The 17,247-nt window shown below is 35.4% G+C and overlaps 2 protein-coding genes across 2 annotated transcripts; both read left to right on the top strand.

Annotated features, from left to right (window-relative positions):
- Nucleotides 1–266: 266 nt before the first annotated feature.
- LOC144842189 (organic cation transporter protein-like) lies at nucleotides 267–1,120 on the top strand. Its single transcript, XM_078698592.1, has 2 exons — nucleotides 267–462; nucleotides 592–1,120. Exons 1-2 carry the CDS (start codon nucleotides 299–301, stop codon nucleotides 656–658), a joined length of 231 nt encoding a protein of 76 aa, XP_078554718.1. The 5' UTR covers nucleotides 267–298; the 3' UTR covers nucleotides 659–1,120.
- Nucleotides 1,121–5,515: 4,395 nt separating this feature from the next.
- Nucleotides 5,516–9,499, top strand: LOC144834768 (solute carrier family 22 member 7-like). The gene is made up of 7 exons (XM_078689696.1): nucleotides 5,516–5,743; nucleotides 6,676–6,779; nucleotides 7,152–7,270; nucleotides 7,804–7,972; nucleotides 8,341–8,479; nucleotides 8,883–9,090; nucleotides 9,468–9,499. Exons 1-7 carry the CDS (start codon nucleotides 5,516–5,518, stop codon nucleotides 9,497–9,499), a joined length of 999 nt encoding a protein of 332 aa, XP_078545822.1.
- The last annotated feature ends 7,748 nt before the right edge of the window (nucleotides 9,500–17,247 follow it).

Raw genomic sequence — 17,247 nt, 5'->3', positions numbered from 1 at the left:
TTTGCAATTGTTTATATATATACTGTTGAACTTTTTCCAACGAATATTAGGCAAGTTAAATACATTTACTTTACAGTAATACTATATGATAAGTTCGTAAAATAATATTAATATGTTCCTGAATGTTGTCTGGTCTGTGTAAATGGTCTGTAAAATCCAAAATAACAAGCACCCGCTTCTTTTGCTGCCATTGTAACTTGTGTCAATACATGTCACATATTGACTATAACGTAATTGTATATGTGTTTACAGGAGCACCGGTTTAGGAATATGCTCCCTCTTTTCACGAGTGGCTGGGATGCTTGCCCCTCCGATTCTTTTCCTCGAAAAAGTATGGGCACCTCTGCCGCTGGTGGCGTTCAGTTTTACGTCAGTGACTTCTGGACTGGTGGCACTACTTCTGCCTGAAACTCTAAATGTGCCACTTCCGCAGACTATAGAAGAAGCTGAAATGATTACGAGGTAAGAACAGTACTTAAGCGTGGTTCCCACTAGCGACGCTAGGTTTATTACTTTTACGTTTAAACATTTTTCTCCGCATCTTTTAGTCTATTACCGATGACACGCCGTTTTCTTGTTTTATTATTGCAGGAAAAACAACATAAGAGGGAATAAAGAGTTTGAAAGTCTTCAGATGCAAGCAGCAGCCAATACTTAAGAATAAACAAAATTATAAATTTGTTATTGGAATAGTGATTAAATCGGTTTGTTTTGGTTCTCATGCCAGGTTTAATTAAATTCGTTTGGGTTTGGGTTGTATCTAGATATTTAATTCGCCGTGAAACTAAGCAATGTGGTCTAAACATGTTATGTATAGAAGGGAATATGTCAACATTAACACGTTGTAATAACATGTTGTAGCTAATTAAAAAATAACCCTACTAGGTTTACATTATGTTATGTAATATAATTTTTTTAAATATAATAATGGTACTAATGACATTTTAATTTCATTTTTATTTTTAGAAATAGTATTTAAAAAATTAATTTAAATAACATAAACGTAGAAATAAAGTAGAATCTATACAATGAATTACTTACAATTTCACATTTTTAAACTTTATTTTAATCTTCGACTCGCCAGAAAAATATAATAATAATAAATATTTCAAATTTACATCTCGAAGTCTTTTCCGAAACGAAAGTTTGTTCATCTTTCAGTCTTACTTTAACGACAAACTAAATTGTGTCATTCGAACATGATATCTATTCTACAGAATGAACAGAGGGGTTAGCGTCTGCTGGGCACTGTGGGTGGGGTAACGATCACGAAAATCAGGAGTATAAGCATTGTTTTTTTTTATATATTTATAATTTCATTTAATAGTTATATAGCTTGATTACAAGTGAGCTCTAAATTATCGAAAGATTTTGCAATAGGCCTTTTTTTAACTACGGACAACAATCATGAGAAAGACTTCATCCTCAAGAGGAGATTTTCACACGCGAAAAAAGAAAGCTTCTTTAACACTACTCTCAAACCATCTCCTGTCTTCTGTCATCTTACTTGCTTGCTCCATAGAGTCAAACACATATGTTATATTCTTTCCATTTGAATCTTGGTCTTCGTCTGGAATATAGATTAAGTAATACAATTGAATTAAATAATAGTACAGCATTTAAAAATTACATTAAAAAGAAGTACTCTATGAAGAATGTACAACATGATGTTGGTGAGGGTGAATAAAAAACAAAAACACAATTTGTAAGCTTTATTATGTAATACAATTTAATTAAATAATAGTCGTCGTCAAGGCAACCTCTGATCAGAGTGTGGCTTCTCTAACACTATTCTGAAACCATCTCCTGTCTTATGTAATCCATAGAGCCAAACACATCTGTTATAGTCTTTTCCCATTTGCATCTTGGTTTTTCTCTTCTTCTCTTCCCTGGAATATAAGCCTCCAACACTGTCTTCTCCATTCCATCTTGCCGCTTAATCGGACCAAAATAACACAATTTCTGCTTTTTAACACACTGCAGCAACCAATCATTTGATACACCAAGCTCCTCTCTTATGCTATCATGTTTTCATTCATTCATTTTATTGTTTCACATAAAATAAGTAAAAGATAAGACAAAGACAAGACAAAAAAAAATAAAAAATCTGGCTAATTATCTGTTTATGTGTGGAAACTCTAATAAGCCAAACCGGGCTTTAAGGCTGAGCATTCCAAAATACATCACATTGTACATGGTAACATACAATTGCTTTCTAAAAAAAAAGAACAAAAAAGCCAAACAGATTTGGTTGAATATCAATAGAAGGAAAAATAGCATATAAATTCTATAGGAGCAAACTTATTAACTATCTAAAGAATATTGATGGATTAATATTTTGTATTTTTTTAAAAAAGAAAGTAAGGTCGGTGATAATTTAATGTTTAAAATTAAATTATTCCATAAAAATGGTCCGTTAAAAATGAAAGAATTTTTCTGCTGTAGTGTACTTTTCATAAATAAAATGTTTCCGGGTAGATGACCTGTTGTTATAAGAATGAACCATTGTAAACAACGAGTTTACCCACAGCAAAAAGTTAAGCTTTCCAAGTTTATTCCGAGTATACATATTTAACAATACATAATATTTATTTCTACTGATACTGTACAAGCAATGCTAAATACTACTAAAGCTTAATAATAAACTACATTTTGGCCTCTGACATCGCGCTGTATTAAAGGTCCAGTGTGTTGTCACAGGAGCCAGTAAATCAAATGGTTGTTATTAAGTATATCGGTGAGGATGTAAGTGACATCCGTTAGGTAAATTGTGGAATTTGGGGGCAAAATAATTGCCCAGAATTATACCAGCCAAATGAGCGAATAACATGAGTAACATATGAGTAGCGCCTGTGTTGAGTTAGGTGTTGGATGATACCGGGGGATGGTTGGGTGGGAAGATTAAAAGTTTGTACAACTATCGAACGGCTAATTTAACAATGAAGTGTGCTAGTATGCACCTTAGTAAACAACTAAAAACACTCTGAATTCCCATTGGTTGCCAATTAGAAATTAGCCTATCCTACATTTTTGTGGTTCCACTATTAGATATACCCGTTGGTCTATAGAAATACATTGTCAATTACTGTGGTTGGAACTTTGATAAAGTGTCTCCCTTGACTAACATTCACGTTTTACTTACCTGTAGAAACAATATACCATTCATCCTAACACTTCTATTACTCTGAAATCTACCCCCATTTATATACCACATCCTATAGTTAAAAGAAAGTACTTGTGCTATGTATAAACTATAATTTATTACTTTAAATTACTTTGAATTTTGGATGTTGATGGACTATTCCAAGGATTAGTCTGCAAAATGTTGTTAGAAATTGAAGCCCAATCAATATTACAGTAAGATAAATATGGTAAAATAGAGTGTTGTAAAGCAAAAATAAAATATTGTATGGAAGAATATATTTTAATTTACTTAAAACACCAAGAGAACAGAATCTATTAGGCTAGTATTTGTTGAGTTAAGCCGAGTAATATCAAGATATAAAGGGGAGATATTGGGGTTTTGTACATACCGAAAATCATCATCTGAAAGTTTATTGAAAGGAAATAAACAGTTGATACATGATATGCAAATCCAGTCAGTATATCCGGGAAGACAGTGAGCATGCACAGAATTATTACAAACATCACACTTAGCTATATTTTGCTTATCTATGGGTTTGTCATATAAAGAACATATAATTTATAATGTAGGAACAACTTGACATGATTACTTGCATATCCATGTTTGGGTCTAAATAATCAAGTACATTTCTGTAAGGCATAACAAAAAAAAGGTGAAACATAAGAAAAGACTTGTATTGTAAAAACAAAATAAAGTTTCCAACTTGTATCGCCTTATTTAAATGTCAACCAGCTCACACTGTTAGTTATACAATGTTAATCATTGTTATTAATTTATAGTTCAAGCTTTTAAATCGTTTAGGTTCCGAGATAGATCTAGTTGATTACTGGTGGTAAGTTTTTTTATGCCGTTGGTAAGAATAAAAATCTTGCCGTCAAGTGTCCATATAGGTTTAATCATGGAAATCCATGATTTAATGTACTTCGCATATTTTGGTTTTTATGACTCGTAATAGCTCCGAGTGTTTCAGGGTCAGATGCTCATGTATGAAGTATTTAGTCCCTTTAAATTGCTTCTTTGCATTAAATACTTCTCTTCTTTTGTTGTAGTTTGAGAATTTAATAATAACACGTCTAGGTTTGTTAGCGTCTGAGCCCTTACTTTGTCCTAGTCTATGAGTTCTATCTATGTCGGCAATTCCAACGCTGACATTAAGCTTTTCTTGAAGCAGATTGATAATCTTGGTATCCGTGCACTCGTTGCTTGATTCGGAAATGCCGTGAAGAATTAGGCAATTACGCCTGGAATATTGTTCAGCTTCATCAATATTGTTTTCTAAAATCATGCTTTTTTCTTCAAGGCTTGCTATCTTATCGTTAGTCTTGTTAATATCACAGTGTAAAGAATCTCTAATCTCTTTTTTTAAATTTTCATTTTAGGCAAATTGCCAAGGATAACCACAAGAGAATTCATTCACTATCCTTCTCAAAGGTGGAAATCCCATTCACAAGACAAACATATACATAAGATGCTCTACATAAACAAAGACTTATTATTACAAGTCTTTGGGAGTGGAGTTGTATATATATAATTGTCATGAGAAAAAATCCTGACATATGACAGGACTTGAACCCAACTCCACTCCGCAAGCCACAACTCCACTCCCCAAGCCACAACTCCACTCCATCAGTGAGCTTACCAATTAGTTCTTGCACGGAATTTGATACAGCTGCAGCAATGTTCTTCATAAATGTAGAGTCAGGTGCTAAGCATTTCGTAAGCTCTAAATCGATCAGTTCTTTAATTTCTGTTTTGTCAGTAGGCCTAACGGTTTCAGCTTTTTCCAGATCCGCCGGAGTCAGCTACGTTTTCTCCGGAATCTTTAGGAGTCGGTTTTTTCTTACTACCACCAGCCATCAGCAGTGTAATAATAATAATTAATGGGCAGGTGGACGGCTTGAGTGTAGTAATCTGATTGGTTTGTTACCTAACAATAGGAGCCGGGAGAGCTACGTTTAGGCACGTCAGTTCACCATGGTGCATACAATACTAATGTGCGGTGTTGAGCCCATGGGACTCGCAGGAGCATTTGTTTTCAAAAAAATAGTACAATATTTAACAGTTAAACTTGAACGAGGAATTGCGCGGTGATGCATTTAAAGGTATTCTATATAGTCTTGTGTTATGTTAATAACTAACATTTGTAACAACTGTAGCCTACACACAATAGAACAAATCCTATCCAGGGATCAGTAGCGTCAGGATTGGTTGTTGAATAAGTATCAATCTAATAACACTATGAAGTTTGATAACGTCTTTAAATACATTGGTGAATATGGTCTCTATCACAAACTGGTGACATTGTCAATATGCTGCCTTATATTTTTTAATCCGTTTACTAATATATCAACCGTGTTTATCAGTGGGACTATGGATCACCATTGCAAGCCTCCATATGAAGCTAATTGTAGCGAGCTTTATCTCGGTGACTGCTGGAATACAAACGATAGTATGAGTCTTCCACCAGATGATGAGGGGACACTATTAATCAATGAAGCACAATGTAAAATGTATGCAAATGATACGACTGAACTGATTGATTGTGAACATGGATGGGCTTACGATCGATCACGGTATGATTCCACTATTGTGTCTGAGGTAAGATTGTTTATTTTGTGTTCGTCAAGAGGTAGGACAAAACTCAAGAAAAGAGGATTATGGTTTATAGATAAATAACACCATAAATACATTAAATAGATATAATGTTGAATTGTAGATATAAATGAATGTCAACATTGTTTTTTTGCACACTAAGTTGGCTTGTATGTTATTGTATTATCATTATGCTGGTCGAAAAACAAACTATAGAAATAACATACTAGCCCATATGGCGTATGTATTAAATATACAAACTGATAAGTTATTACAATATAAACCATTGGCATAAAGACTGGTTGAAGTCACTGTGTCTCCCATAATGCATGCTCTATTGTGTAGAAATAGAGATTAGTTTTAGATTTTAGAAACGGTTGCGTTGGAGTACCTTGTATTCAAAACTGTCATTGTGTATATGAACAATAAAGTTTAGCTCGTGGTGAATACTTTGTAAAAAAACCTTAAATGAACATCTATTAAAACTGATTTAGTTAGAGGCTAGGATAGGTTACAATCAATTATATCATTGTATCATTGTATGAGCAGGGAAGAGTGTAATTAACTCTTCCTTGCTATATGAGCGAGCACAACAGTAGGCCTATATACTTACCGGCCTTTTCAGCACACATTATGTTATAATATACAACATCTAAAATCATTATTTTAAAAATCTATTTAGACAAACCAAAATTAGTTACTGACCTGACTGACAATTCGAAAGGAGCACTGAAACTGTCAGTCAGGTCAGTAACTAATTTTGGTTTGTCAAAATAGATTTTTAAAATATCGTATCTTCAAACCAGATGAACATTTTCAATCTTTCTAAAATCATTGTTACCTATATTTCAGGAGTTGTTGCAATACATCACAACAATGCCTTATAAGTATTTAATTTAACAATACATATTTATATAACATGCATTACATTTTGGTAGTTTGACCTGGTGTGTGAAGACAGTTATTTGGTTTCCTTGGCGTCATCCTTGTACCTAGCAGGCTTCTTTGTTGGTTCTATTCTATTCGGATTTCTTTGTGATTTGTAAGTTTTAAATAAATGAAAGAATTCGGTACCTTCATAATAGTATCATGCCATTAAATTTTGGAGACAATCCGGACCAGGATAACAATTCTGGACCACTTTTTATTATTTTACTAATATTAGGCCGTAACTATACAAGAATAATGTTTATCACGATTCTTGATACTTGTTACTCCTGGTGGATGTTGCAACTCTCTGATTGCTCTTGTTTAAATAATGGTTTTCGCGATTTTCAGCGAGTCTTCTAATTATATGCGATTTTGAGTCTATTCCTTAATCCATGTTTGAGTGTAGTTCAAACTTATAAGTACCGTACTCTTCGACTGCTGCATTTTGTTACACTACTCACATTTTATAAATTTTAATTGTTAGTCTAGGAAGAAGAAAAGGAGTGTTTTTAGGCTTTGCATTGGCTTTATCATTCTCGATGTTATGCAGTCTGTCGAAATCATATGTGATGTATGCGAGTTTCCGCTTCCTGACCGGAATATGTAATATTGGGTTATATTTTTCAGTCTTCACATACGGTAGGATAATATTTTATTAAAGATCATTAAAATTCATATTTTAAACCATTGACCAACTTAACAAATACAATTAAAATGGTATATTCAGAGCTGATGATAGGTATAATACTGCACAGTGTACTAAACATTCACGCAAAATTGAGACTTGAGACAGAAAAAAAAAATAGAACGACATAATGAAGGAGCTTTCGATTGACATCATGTTAATGCATTGTGTGCATGCAAGGGCAATATGCATGGGGCCTAGGTTTGTCTCCCTGCTTCAGTATCATGCCTGGTAAAACAACACGCTGTAAATGTCGCGACCTTTCAAGCTAAATTGGTAAATAATATAATCATATTTTAATGTTAAATGTTAAAGTTTCAAACATAATATAATTTTCGTCACGGGCATACAATGAACATTTCCAATATATTTCGTAGACTGTCCCGATAATTTAATACCATACAGACAATTTATATTTAAATATTGTTTTTTTCTCTGTTATTATTTTCAGTTACGGAATTAGTTGCTCCATCTAGACGAGCCATGATGTCTACCATTGTGACTATCTATTGGTGCTTTGGCATAATGATGTTAGCTCCGATTGCTTATTTCATTAGATCATGGGACAAGCTTCTCATGACTTTCAGCATTTCCCTTTCCCCTCTGCTGTTGCTTTACTTGTAAGAACCAATATATTATAATTGTATTTTATAAATTAAAAACGGAAAGCTTAAAATGAATGTAAACAGAAAATATAATTAGCTGTTGAAGCTGTAGCCTTTTCTATAGTACAATAGGGTCATAATGTTAAAATCGTGTAAAATGGTTTTTTTTTTATGAAAAAAACAAAAAACAACTCAAATCCGAAAAACTTAAGACTTTGTTTAGGGAGCAACATGTGATTATTAGCTCTGTGAATTAATTCACTTATGGTAACAATTTCGTATAAATATTAAAAAATGGTCAAACAAAGTTGGTATTATAATATTTGTATGGCTGATAGGTAATATAGTAATTCATTTCTAACCTAATTAGATCATTTTTACAGTTTTATTCCAGAGTCACCTCGGTGGCTTCTTGCCAAAGGGAGAACTGAAGAAGCAAAACTTGTTATTCAAAAAATTGCAAAAAGAAATAAAGTTGGAGATTTACCGGATGACATATTGGACAATTTAGAAGTTGGATGTGTAAGTTGACATATTTATTTCGCTGACAAAATGTCATCTTATTAGCAGAGTCTAAGACGCGTTCATACCGTAAACACGGAATGAACAAGAACCAAAGATTATGAGCGTAACATAAAACAAAATGTAACGTAAAACGCATGGATTTTTATTATAGGATCCAAGTGAAAGTACCAAGACTAGTCCGTTGATTATACTTCGATATCCACAGATGAGAAGAAAAACTGTTTACATCACATACAGTTGGTACGACACATTTCTTGTTTATTTGTGTATTAACACTATTTGACCGAAAAAGTTAAAAAGGTAAAAGTGTAATGTCATGTCATTACAGCCACATCAGATATATGTTTTTGATAGATTCCAACTAAAACTAAATTTTGCTTAAACTAATGTTTAAAATAAGTTTGCCGTTAACCTTGCCTACTATGGTTTGACGTATGGTGTTGAGGATCTAAACGTCGACGTATACATTGGAACTTTCTTGGGTGGTGTTACCGAGTTGTTGGCCTACCTGTTCACTTGGTTCTTTATTCAGAAGCTGGGCAGACGATGTTCACTAGCAGGTACCCTTGTTGCTGGTGGTGTTGCTTGTTTCATCAATATATGGATTCGTAAGTCTAGATTCGGTCCACATCGATGCGCATGCTCTATTGAAACTTTTCAAGTCTGTCAAGTAACACCAGAGCGCGCTCGATGTAAAAAAAATTCAAACTTTTGTTTGGAAACTCAGTTTGCCATTGTTTGTAGAACGTTGTGCTTAAAGATATATTGTCCCCCTAAAAAAAAATTGTTTCACATTTTTTGTTGAATATGCCATTTTATTGTAATAGTTATTCACTTTGAGCAAAACAGATTTACCTGAAAAAATGTGATTTAAAGCAAAACATTCTTAAATTGTCTGTCAGGTAATGGTTTTTGGTTAAAATTAAACGTTTTTTTTGTCTCTTTATAAGTGAAATAATTTTTTATTTTGATTTGTTTTTTACAGAAGTGAATAACTTTATTAAAAGTGCAAAATGAACTATTTAAAGTCTGATTTTATTATTTATTATTTTTCATGTTTTTGGAGGACAATACATCTTTAATGGAAGCTGTACATTTGAAAATCTCATGTCGTGTGAACCTCAAATGGACAGTCACAACCTTCCCAAATATGGTGGTTGGTGGTTGCGTCTTATGGTACTGTGTACTTTGTACTAGTCCATGATTGTCTGGGTACGAAAGTTTGGGGTGGGGTTCAATTATACTGAATTGAATCAACAATGAATTCCAAATAGTGTCCCAATTTAGCTTAAATTAGTGTGTTGGATTATAATCGAGCATACGGTACTATATACTGACAATCAGAATTCGACCTTCTGTTTTGATATGCTACAATTATTACTAAACTAATTATTTTTAACAATGTATTTTTCAATCGGGTCGATTCGAATTTTCAATTATTAATGAGCAACGTGTTGCTTTTATGAGGCCATTTTAGAGTAATAATAATTATGTTTGTACATTTTCAGCGGTAACACTGGTGGCTTTCAGAACATCTTTAGCAATGATTGGCAAGTTTTTTATTACATCTGCATTTGGAATTGTTTATATATATACTGTTGAACTTTTTCCAACGAACATTAGGCAAGTTAAATACATTTACTTTACAGTAATACTATATGATAAGTTCGTAAAATAATATTAATATGTTCATGAATGTTGTCTGGTCTGTGTAAATGGTCTGTAAAATACAAAATAACAAGCACCCGCTTCTTTTGCTGCCATTGTAACTTGTGTCAATACATGTCACATATTGACTGCAACGTAATTGTATACGTGTTTACAGGACCACCGGTTTAGGAATATGCTCCCTCTTTTCACGAGTGGCTGGGATGCTTGCCCCTCAGATTCTTTTTCTCGAAAAAGTATGGGCACCTCTGCCGCTGGTGGCGTTCAGTTTTATGTCAGTGACTTCTGGACTGGTGGCACTACTTCTGCCTGAAACTCTAAATGTGCCACTTCCGCAGACTATAGAAGAAGCTGAAATGATTACGAGGTAAGAACAGTACTTAAGCGTGGTTCCCACTAGCGACGCTAGGTTCTTTACTTTTACGTTTAAACATATTTCTCCTCATCTTTTAGTCTATTACCGATGACACGCCGTTTTCTTGTTTCAGGAAAAACAACATAAGAGGGAATAAAGATTTTGAAATTCTTCAGATGCAAGCAGCCAATACTTAAGAATAAACTAAATTAGAAATTTGTTATTGGAATAGTGATTAAATCGGTTTGTTTTGGTTCTCATGCTAGGTTTAGTTAAATTCGTTTGGGTTTGGGTTGTATCTAGATATTTAAATCGCCGTGAAACTAAGCAATGTGGTCTAAACATGTTATGTATAGAAGGGAATATGTCAAATAAAAAACATTAACACGTTGTAATAACATGTTGTAGCTAATTAAAAAATAACCCTACCTGGTTTACATTTATGTTATATAATATAATTTTTGTTTTAATATAATAATGTTACTAATGACATTTTAATTTCATTTTTAATTTTAGAAATAGTATTTAAAAAATTAATTTAAATAACATAAACGTAGAAATAAAGTAGAATCTATACAATGAATTACTTACAATTTCACATTTTTAAACTTTATTTTAATCTTCGACTCGCCAGAAAAATATAATAATAATAAATATTTCAAATTTACATCTCTAAGTCTTTTCCGAAACGAAAGTTTGTTCATCTTTCAGTCTAACTTTAACGACAAACTAAATTGTGTCATTCGAACATGATATCTATTCTACAGAATGAACATAGGGGTTAGCGTCTGCTGGGCACTGTGTGTGGTGTAACGATCACGAAAATCAGAAGTATAAGCATTGTTTTTTTTTAATATATTTATAATTTCATTTAATATTTATATAGCTTGATTACATGTGAGCTCTAAATTATCGAAAGATTTTGCAATAGGCCTTTTTCTAACTACGGACAACAATCATGAGAAAGACTTCATCCTCAAGAGGAGATTTTCACACGCGAAAAAAGAAAACTTTTTAACACTACTCTGAAACCATCTCCTGTCTTCTGTCATCCTACTTGCCTGCTCCATAAAGTCAAACACATATTTTATAGTCTTTCCATTTGTATCTTGGTCTTCGTCTTCTTCTCTTCCCTGAAATATAAGCCTCCTGTCTTCTCCATTCCATCTTGTCGCCTAATCGGACCAAAATAACACAATTTCTGCTTTTTAACACACTGCAGCAACCAATCATTTGATACACCAAGCTCCTCTCTTATGCTATCATTTTTTCATTCATTCATTTTATTGTTTCACATAAAATAAGTAAAAGATAAGACAAAGACAAAATACATCACATTGTACATGGTAACGTACAATTGCTTTCTAAAAAAAAGAACAAAAAAGCCAAACAGATTTGGTTGAATATCAATGGATGGAAAATTAGGATATAAATTCTATAGGAGCAAACTTATTAACTATCTAAAGAATATTGATGGATTAATATTTTGTATTTTTTTAAAAAAGAAAGTAAGGTCGGTGATAATTTAATGTTTAAAGTTAAATTATTCCATAAAATGGTCCGTTAAAAATGAAAGAATTTTTCCTGAGAGCTGTAGTGTACTTTTCATAAATAAAATGTTTCCGGGTAGATGACCTGGTGTTATAAGAATGAACCATAGTAAACAACGAGTTTACACACAGCAAAAAGTTAAGCTTTCCAAGTTTATTCCGAGTATACATATTTAACAATACATAATATTTATTTCTACTGATACTGTACAAGCAATGCTAAATACTACTAAAGCTTAATAATAAACTACATGTTGGCCTCTGACATCGCTGTATTAAAGGTCCAGTGTGTTGTCACAGGAGCCAGTAAATCAAATGATTGTTATTAAGTATATCGGTGAGGATGTAAGTGACATCCGTTAGGTAAATTGTGGAATTTGGGGGCAAAATAATTGCCCAGAATTATACCAGCCAAATGAGCGAATAACATGAGTAACATATGAGTAGCGCCTGTGTTGAGTTAGGTGTTGGATGATACCGGGGGATGGTTGGGTGGGAAGATTAAACGTTTGTACAACTATCGAACGGCTAATTTAACAATGAAGTGTGCTAGTATGCACCTTAGTAAACAACTAAAAACACTCTGAATTCCCATTGGTTGCCAATTAGAAATTAGCCTATCCTACATTTTTGTGGTTCCACTATTAGATATACCCGTTGGTCTATAGAAATACATTGTCAATTACTATGGTTGGAACTTTGATAAAGTGTCTCCCTTGACTAACATTCACGTTTTACTTACCTGTAGAAACAATATACCATTCGTCCTAACACTTCTATTACTCTGAAATCTACCCCCATTTATATACCACATCCTATAGTTAAAAGAAAGTACTTGTGCTGTGTATAAACTATAATTTATTACTTTAAATTACTTTGAATTTTGGATGTTGATGGACTATTCCAAGGATTAGCAAAATGTTGTTAGAAATTGAAGCCCAAGCAATATTACAGTAAGATAAATATGGTAAAGAGAATTTTCCGAAGCATATAGGAAAATAGTTTTGTGTCACTTAGCAGACAGGTATAATTGTAATTCCTGATAGAGGGTGTTTCATTTGCCAAGTCATGCATAACATATCGCCGGAGGGGCTTTATAAGCGGCGGCGCATGTGGTTTAATCCTCTCCTTTGTTTTAATTAAGACTAAACCTACGTCCTGCGTCAAAACTCAATTTTCAAATTCCATTTCATCGTGGTCATTATAGATTTGGAGAGTAATTTTTCGTATCACATCCTAACTATTCGTGATTTCTTCAGAATTCAACTGTATTTTACGCATTCTCCCTCGTTTCTGTAACTGTTTTAATTTATAAAGGTATCATGCCAATTACGGTATGCCTTTTCGGGCACTCCTTTATTCGGAGGCTACGTGACTATGCCAACACGCCGTTCAACAATGCGGCTAATATGAGACTGTCGAAACACAACTTTGTTATTGGCTACAGATGCAGAGGGGGTCTTAAACTTCATCAATACCCATCTTTATTATATGCTTGGCCTGTGTCGCCTGATGTTGTAATTATACAACTTGGAGAAAACGACCTAGCTGACCGAGATAATCGCTACATAGTGGCACGCTTATGCACTTTAGTTGACTTCCTGCTATGCGGAACAGGTTGTAAACTCGTGATGATTTGTCAACTCCTTAAACGATCGCCGAACGTAGTGGGTGGTCGTTTTAACGACAGGATCATTGAACTCAACCGTACTTTAGAAAGGTGGTTTGCAAATAGGCATGATGTTATACTATGGAAGCACAGAGGATTATGGGGCGATTTGTCTCATCTACATGTAGACGGTGTCCATCTCGGTCCATCAGGCATGTACAAGTATATGAGGAGTGTAAGAGGAGCGATGATGCACGCAGAAAAAATTCTTAAAAGGCCAGTATTTAATTAAATGTTTCTATCATCAGTAAATATACAAAAAAAAAAAAAAAAAAAAATGTATTGATGATATTTTCTATAAGAATATGCAATAACTGCTACTACTATTATATATTATATATATATATATATATAGATATATTATTTTATACTATATCATTATCATTCTTCTACTATTACTTTGTAGTCTACTACCTATGACTACCGTACCTAACCACCAACTTATTACATGGCTTTCCTGGGTGATTTCCAGCTATTTTAGCTGTGTCTCCAGGCTTTTTATCTTATGGTCGGCCATTTTATCTTCGGTTGGTGTTATACTATGCCATATCGATTGGCAGTTTTTTACTCTCCACCGAATGTATTTTTATTTTTAATAACGTAGCCACCAACTATCGGTCCTGGGTAACTTCCAGCAGTTTTATGCTGTGCCTCCAGGCCAAGTGGTGGGGCCGACCATACTATGCTTATATAGCTTTTTATACCATGTTAATTATATTTCTATTTGGTTGGTTGGCTCACCCACGTTTGGATGTTTACCTGGGTAATTCCCAGCTATGCTGTGCCGCCAGGTTACTTGCAAATCGATGGGTGAATCATACATGTTAACACGGGATATAAACCCGCAACTACTTTATATATATATATATTTTTTTTTTTGTTCTTTACTTACTATGATCTAGGTAAATCTAAAGTCCACCCGCCGGTCAGCGGCACCAAAACCAACCACAATGGAACAACTAACAGCTAATATCGACTATGAAAAATTGGCAGAGGCCGTAGCAAAACAGATGAAGAAACCGACCGACGCGCCTCCTGCTACTAATTCACCAGAGGGAGAAGGACCATCGGCGATGGAAGAAGCGGTTACCCCTGTAATCAGCGACCTTCTCCAAGGTGAGGCGTCAACTGGGTGTCAATTGACAATGATGGACACTATTGCCTTGGGGTCGGACATTCCGCTTCCCACCAAAACTAAAATTTGGAACGACCAATATATCGAAATAAGGTCTCTGCTCCCCAACCAACGCGACCCGCATATGTCGGTGACTATAGCAGGAAACCAAGTGCGAGTCGAGAGCGACCAAAAACGGAAACCGCTCACGGTTTTAGAATGGCAACAGGCGTTCCACATCTATGCAGCCATTTTCTTGGAAAAATTCCCAAAAGAATGTTTTAACATTTTAAAATATGCGAACAACATTTTGGAGTTGTCAATTACCGCACAGAACAATGCATGGCGAGCATACGATGAACAATTCAGAAGAGCCCGTCAAGGACGCGCCTTGAAGTGGGAGGTACTGCACACCGAACTGATGCTAAAGCTAGTAACATATCAATCGGTCCCGATGACCACTTCAGGGGTGAGAACGGGATTCAATCAGCCCTTTCGTGGGGTTCCCAAGGGCTACTGCTTTGCCTTCCATACAGGAAAAACCTGCACAGCACAGCCCTGTACTTTCAAACACAACTGTCCCTTGTGCGACCTCCCTCATCCCAAGATCCGCTGCAGGAAACAGCGCCCCTCTGGATTCGGACATACCACGGCCAGAAATCAAACAGCCAAGCAAGGCAACATTACCAACACCAGTAAAAGTTAAAGTGCTGGCCTCGTACTTAACCGGTTATTCACCACGCCTCTTTACAAATTTAATTTCGGGATTTTCAGTCGGGTTCAGACTTTGTTGCACCACTCCCCCTCCGCCGGGAATCGCACGCAACCATCCTAGCGCCATTAACCATCCGGAGCAAATCATAAACTTTATTAAGATTGGTATCCAACGCAAGAGGCTAGCAGGCCCGTTTGTCTCCCCACCTTTCTCAGATTTTGTCGCATCACCGTTGGGCGTCATTCCAAAGGCGGAGGCGGGAAAATTCCGTATTATACAAGACCTGTCATACCCGCGGGGTGTCTCTGTAAACTCCGGTATCCCTTCCGAAGCCTCTGCCGTGTCATACGATACAATAGATTCGGTAATAATGCTTGTTCTCCGCAATGGAATAGGATGCCTTATGGCCAAGGCAGATATCGAAGATGCTTTTCGCATTGTCCCGATCCATCCGGACGACTATCATCTGTTAGGTTTCAGTTGGGAGGGTCTACTTTACTTTGACAAGTGTCTACCAATGGGGGCTAGCAGATCCTGCCAAATATTTGAGTCATTTAGTCGGGCAATAATATGGATCATGGGGAACAAATTTCAGGTTCATGAGTCTTCGCACATTTTAGACGATTTCTGGTTCGTAGGCCCGGCGCATTGGAAAACCTGTCGCGAAGCATTAGCCAGTTTCATATTCCTTTGTCGCAGAATTGGAGTACCCATAAAAGATTCTAAGACAGTCGCTCCTACAACGAATATCATCATTTACGGCATTGAAGTCGATTCAATCAACATGATATGTCGCTTGCCGGAGGCAAAAGTAACGAAAATAAAATCAATTCTAGATACATTCGTAACAAGGAAAAAAGTTACTTTAAGGGAACTACAATCGTTAATAGGGCTCTTGAGTTATGCTTTTTCAATTGTCCTACCGGGTCGAACCTTTCTGCGAAGACTCATCAACCTCCTCTCTCTTGCAAAACACCCAAACCATTTCATTAGGATTAATTTAGAAGCCAAACAAGATCTGTACATGTGGCTTACCTTTATTAAACATTTCAATGGCAAAGCCCTCATTCTTCCGGAAAAATGGATCACCTCGGATACGATCCGATTATTTACCGACGCGGCGGGTTCAATCGGATGCGGGGCTATCTTAGGAAGTGATTGGTTTGCGTTTCCTTGGCCGTGTTCATTTTTAGGCAGGTCCATAGCTGTACTTGAATTGTTTCCAATTGTGATTGCGTTGGAAACTTGGGCACCCAGGCTTGCGAATAAGAGGATCCTATTTCGGTCTGACAACCAAGCAGTTTGCGAAATACTTAACAAAAAAACCGCGAAAGACGCTACTCTCCTGCGGCTTTTGCGACGCTTGGTGCTTTGTTGCCTAAATCACAACATTTTGTTCAAAGCAAAACACATTCCAGGCAAGGAAAATGTGTTGGCTGACCTACTGTCTAGGCTCCAAATCAACAAAGCATTGTCATTGGATAAGTCTCTTAGCGCTCATCCTACAGAAGTACAGCATGAGCTGCTTCACATTTAAATGGTCTGGGATCATTATGCAGTACGAAAAGTTCAGCTTGGGCTGCTTCTAAGTACTCAGTCACGAACGATGAAGTCCAGCTTGGGCTGCTTCTAAATTACTTTGCACAAAACATGAAGTCCAGCCGGGAGCTGCTTCAATAACTTACTTACGTTAA

The sequence above is a fragment of the Antedon bifida genome, chromosome 1 (assembly GCF_963402885.1).
Source record: "Antedon bifida chromosome 1, ecAntBifi1.1, whole genome shotgun sequence".
Lineage (NCBI taxonomy): Eukaryota > Metazoa > Echinodermata > Crinoidea > Comatulida > Antedonidae > Antedon > Antedon bifida.
The sequence above is the reverse complement of the archived record's forward strand: the minus strand, read 5'-3'. Positions and strand labels throughout refer to the sequence as shown.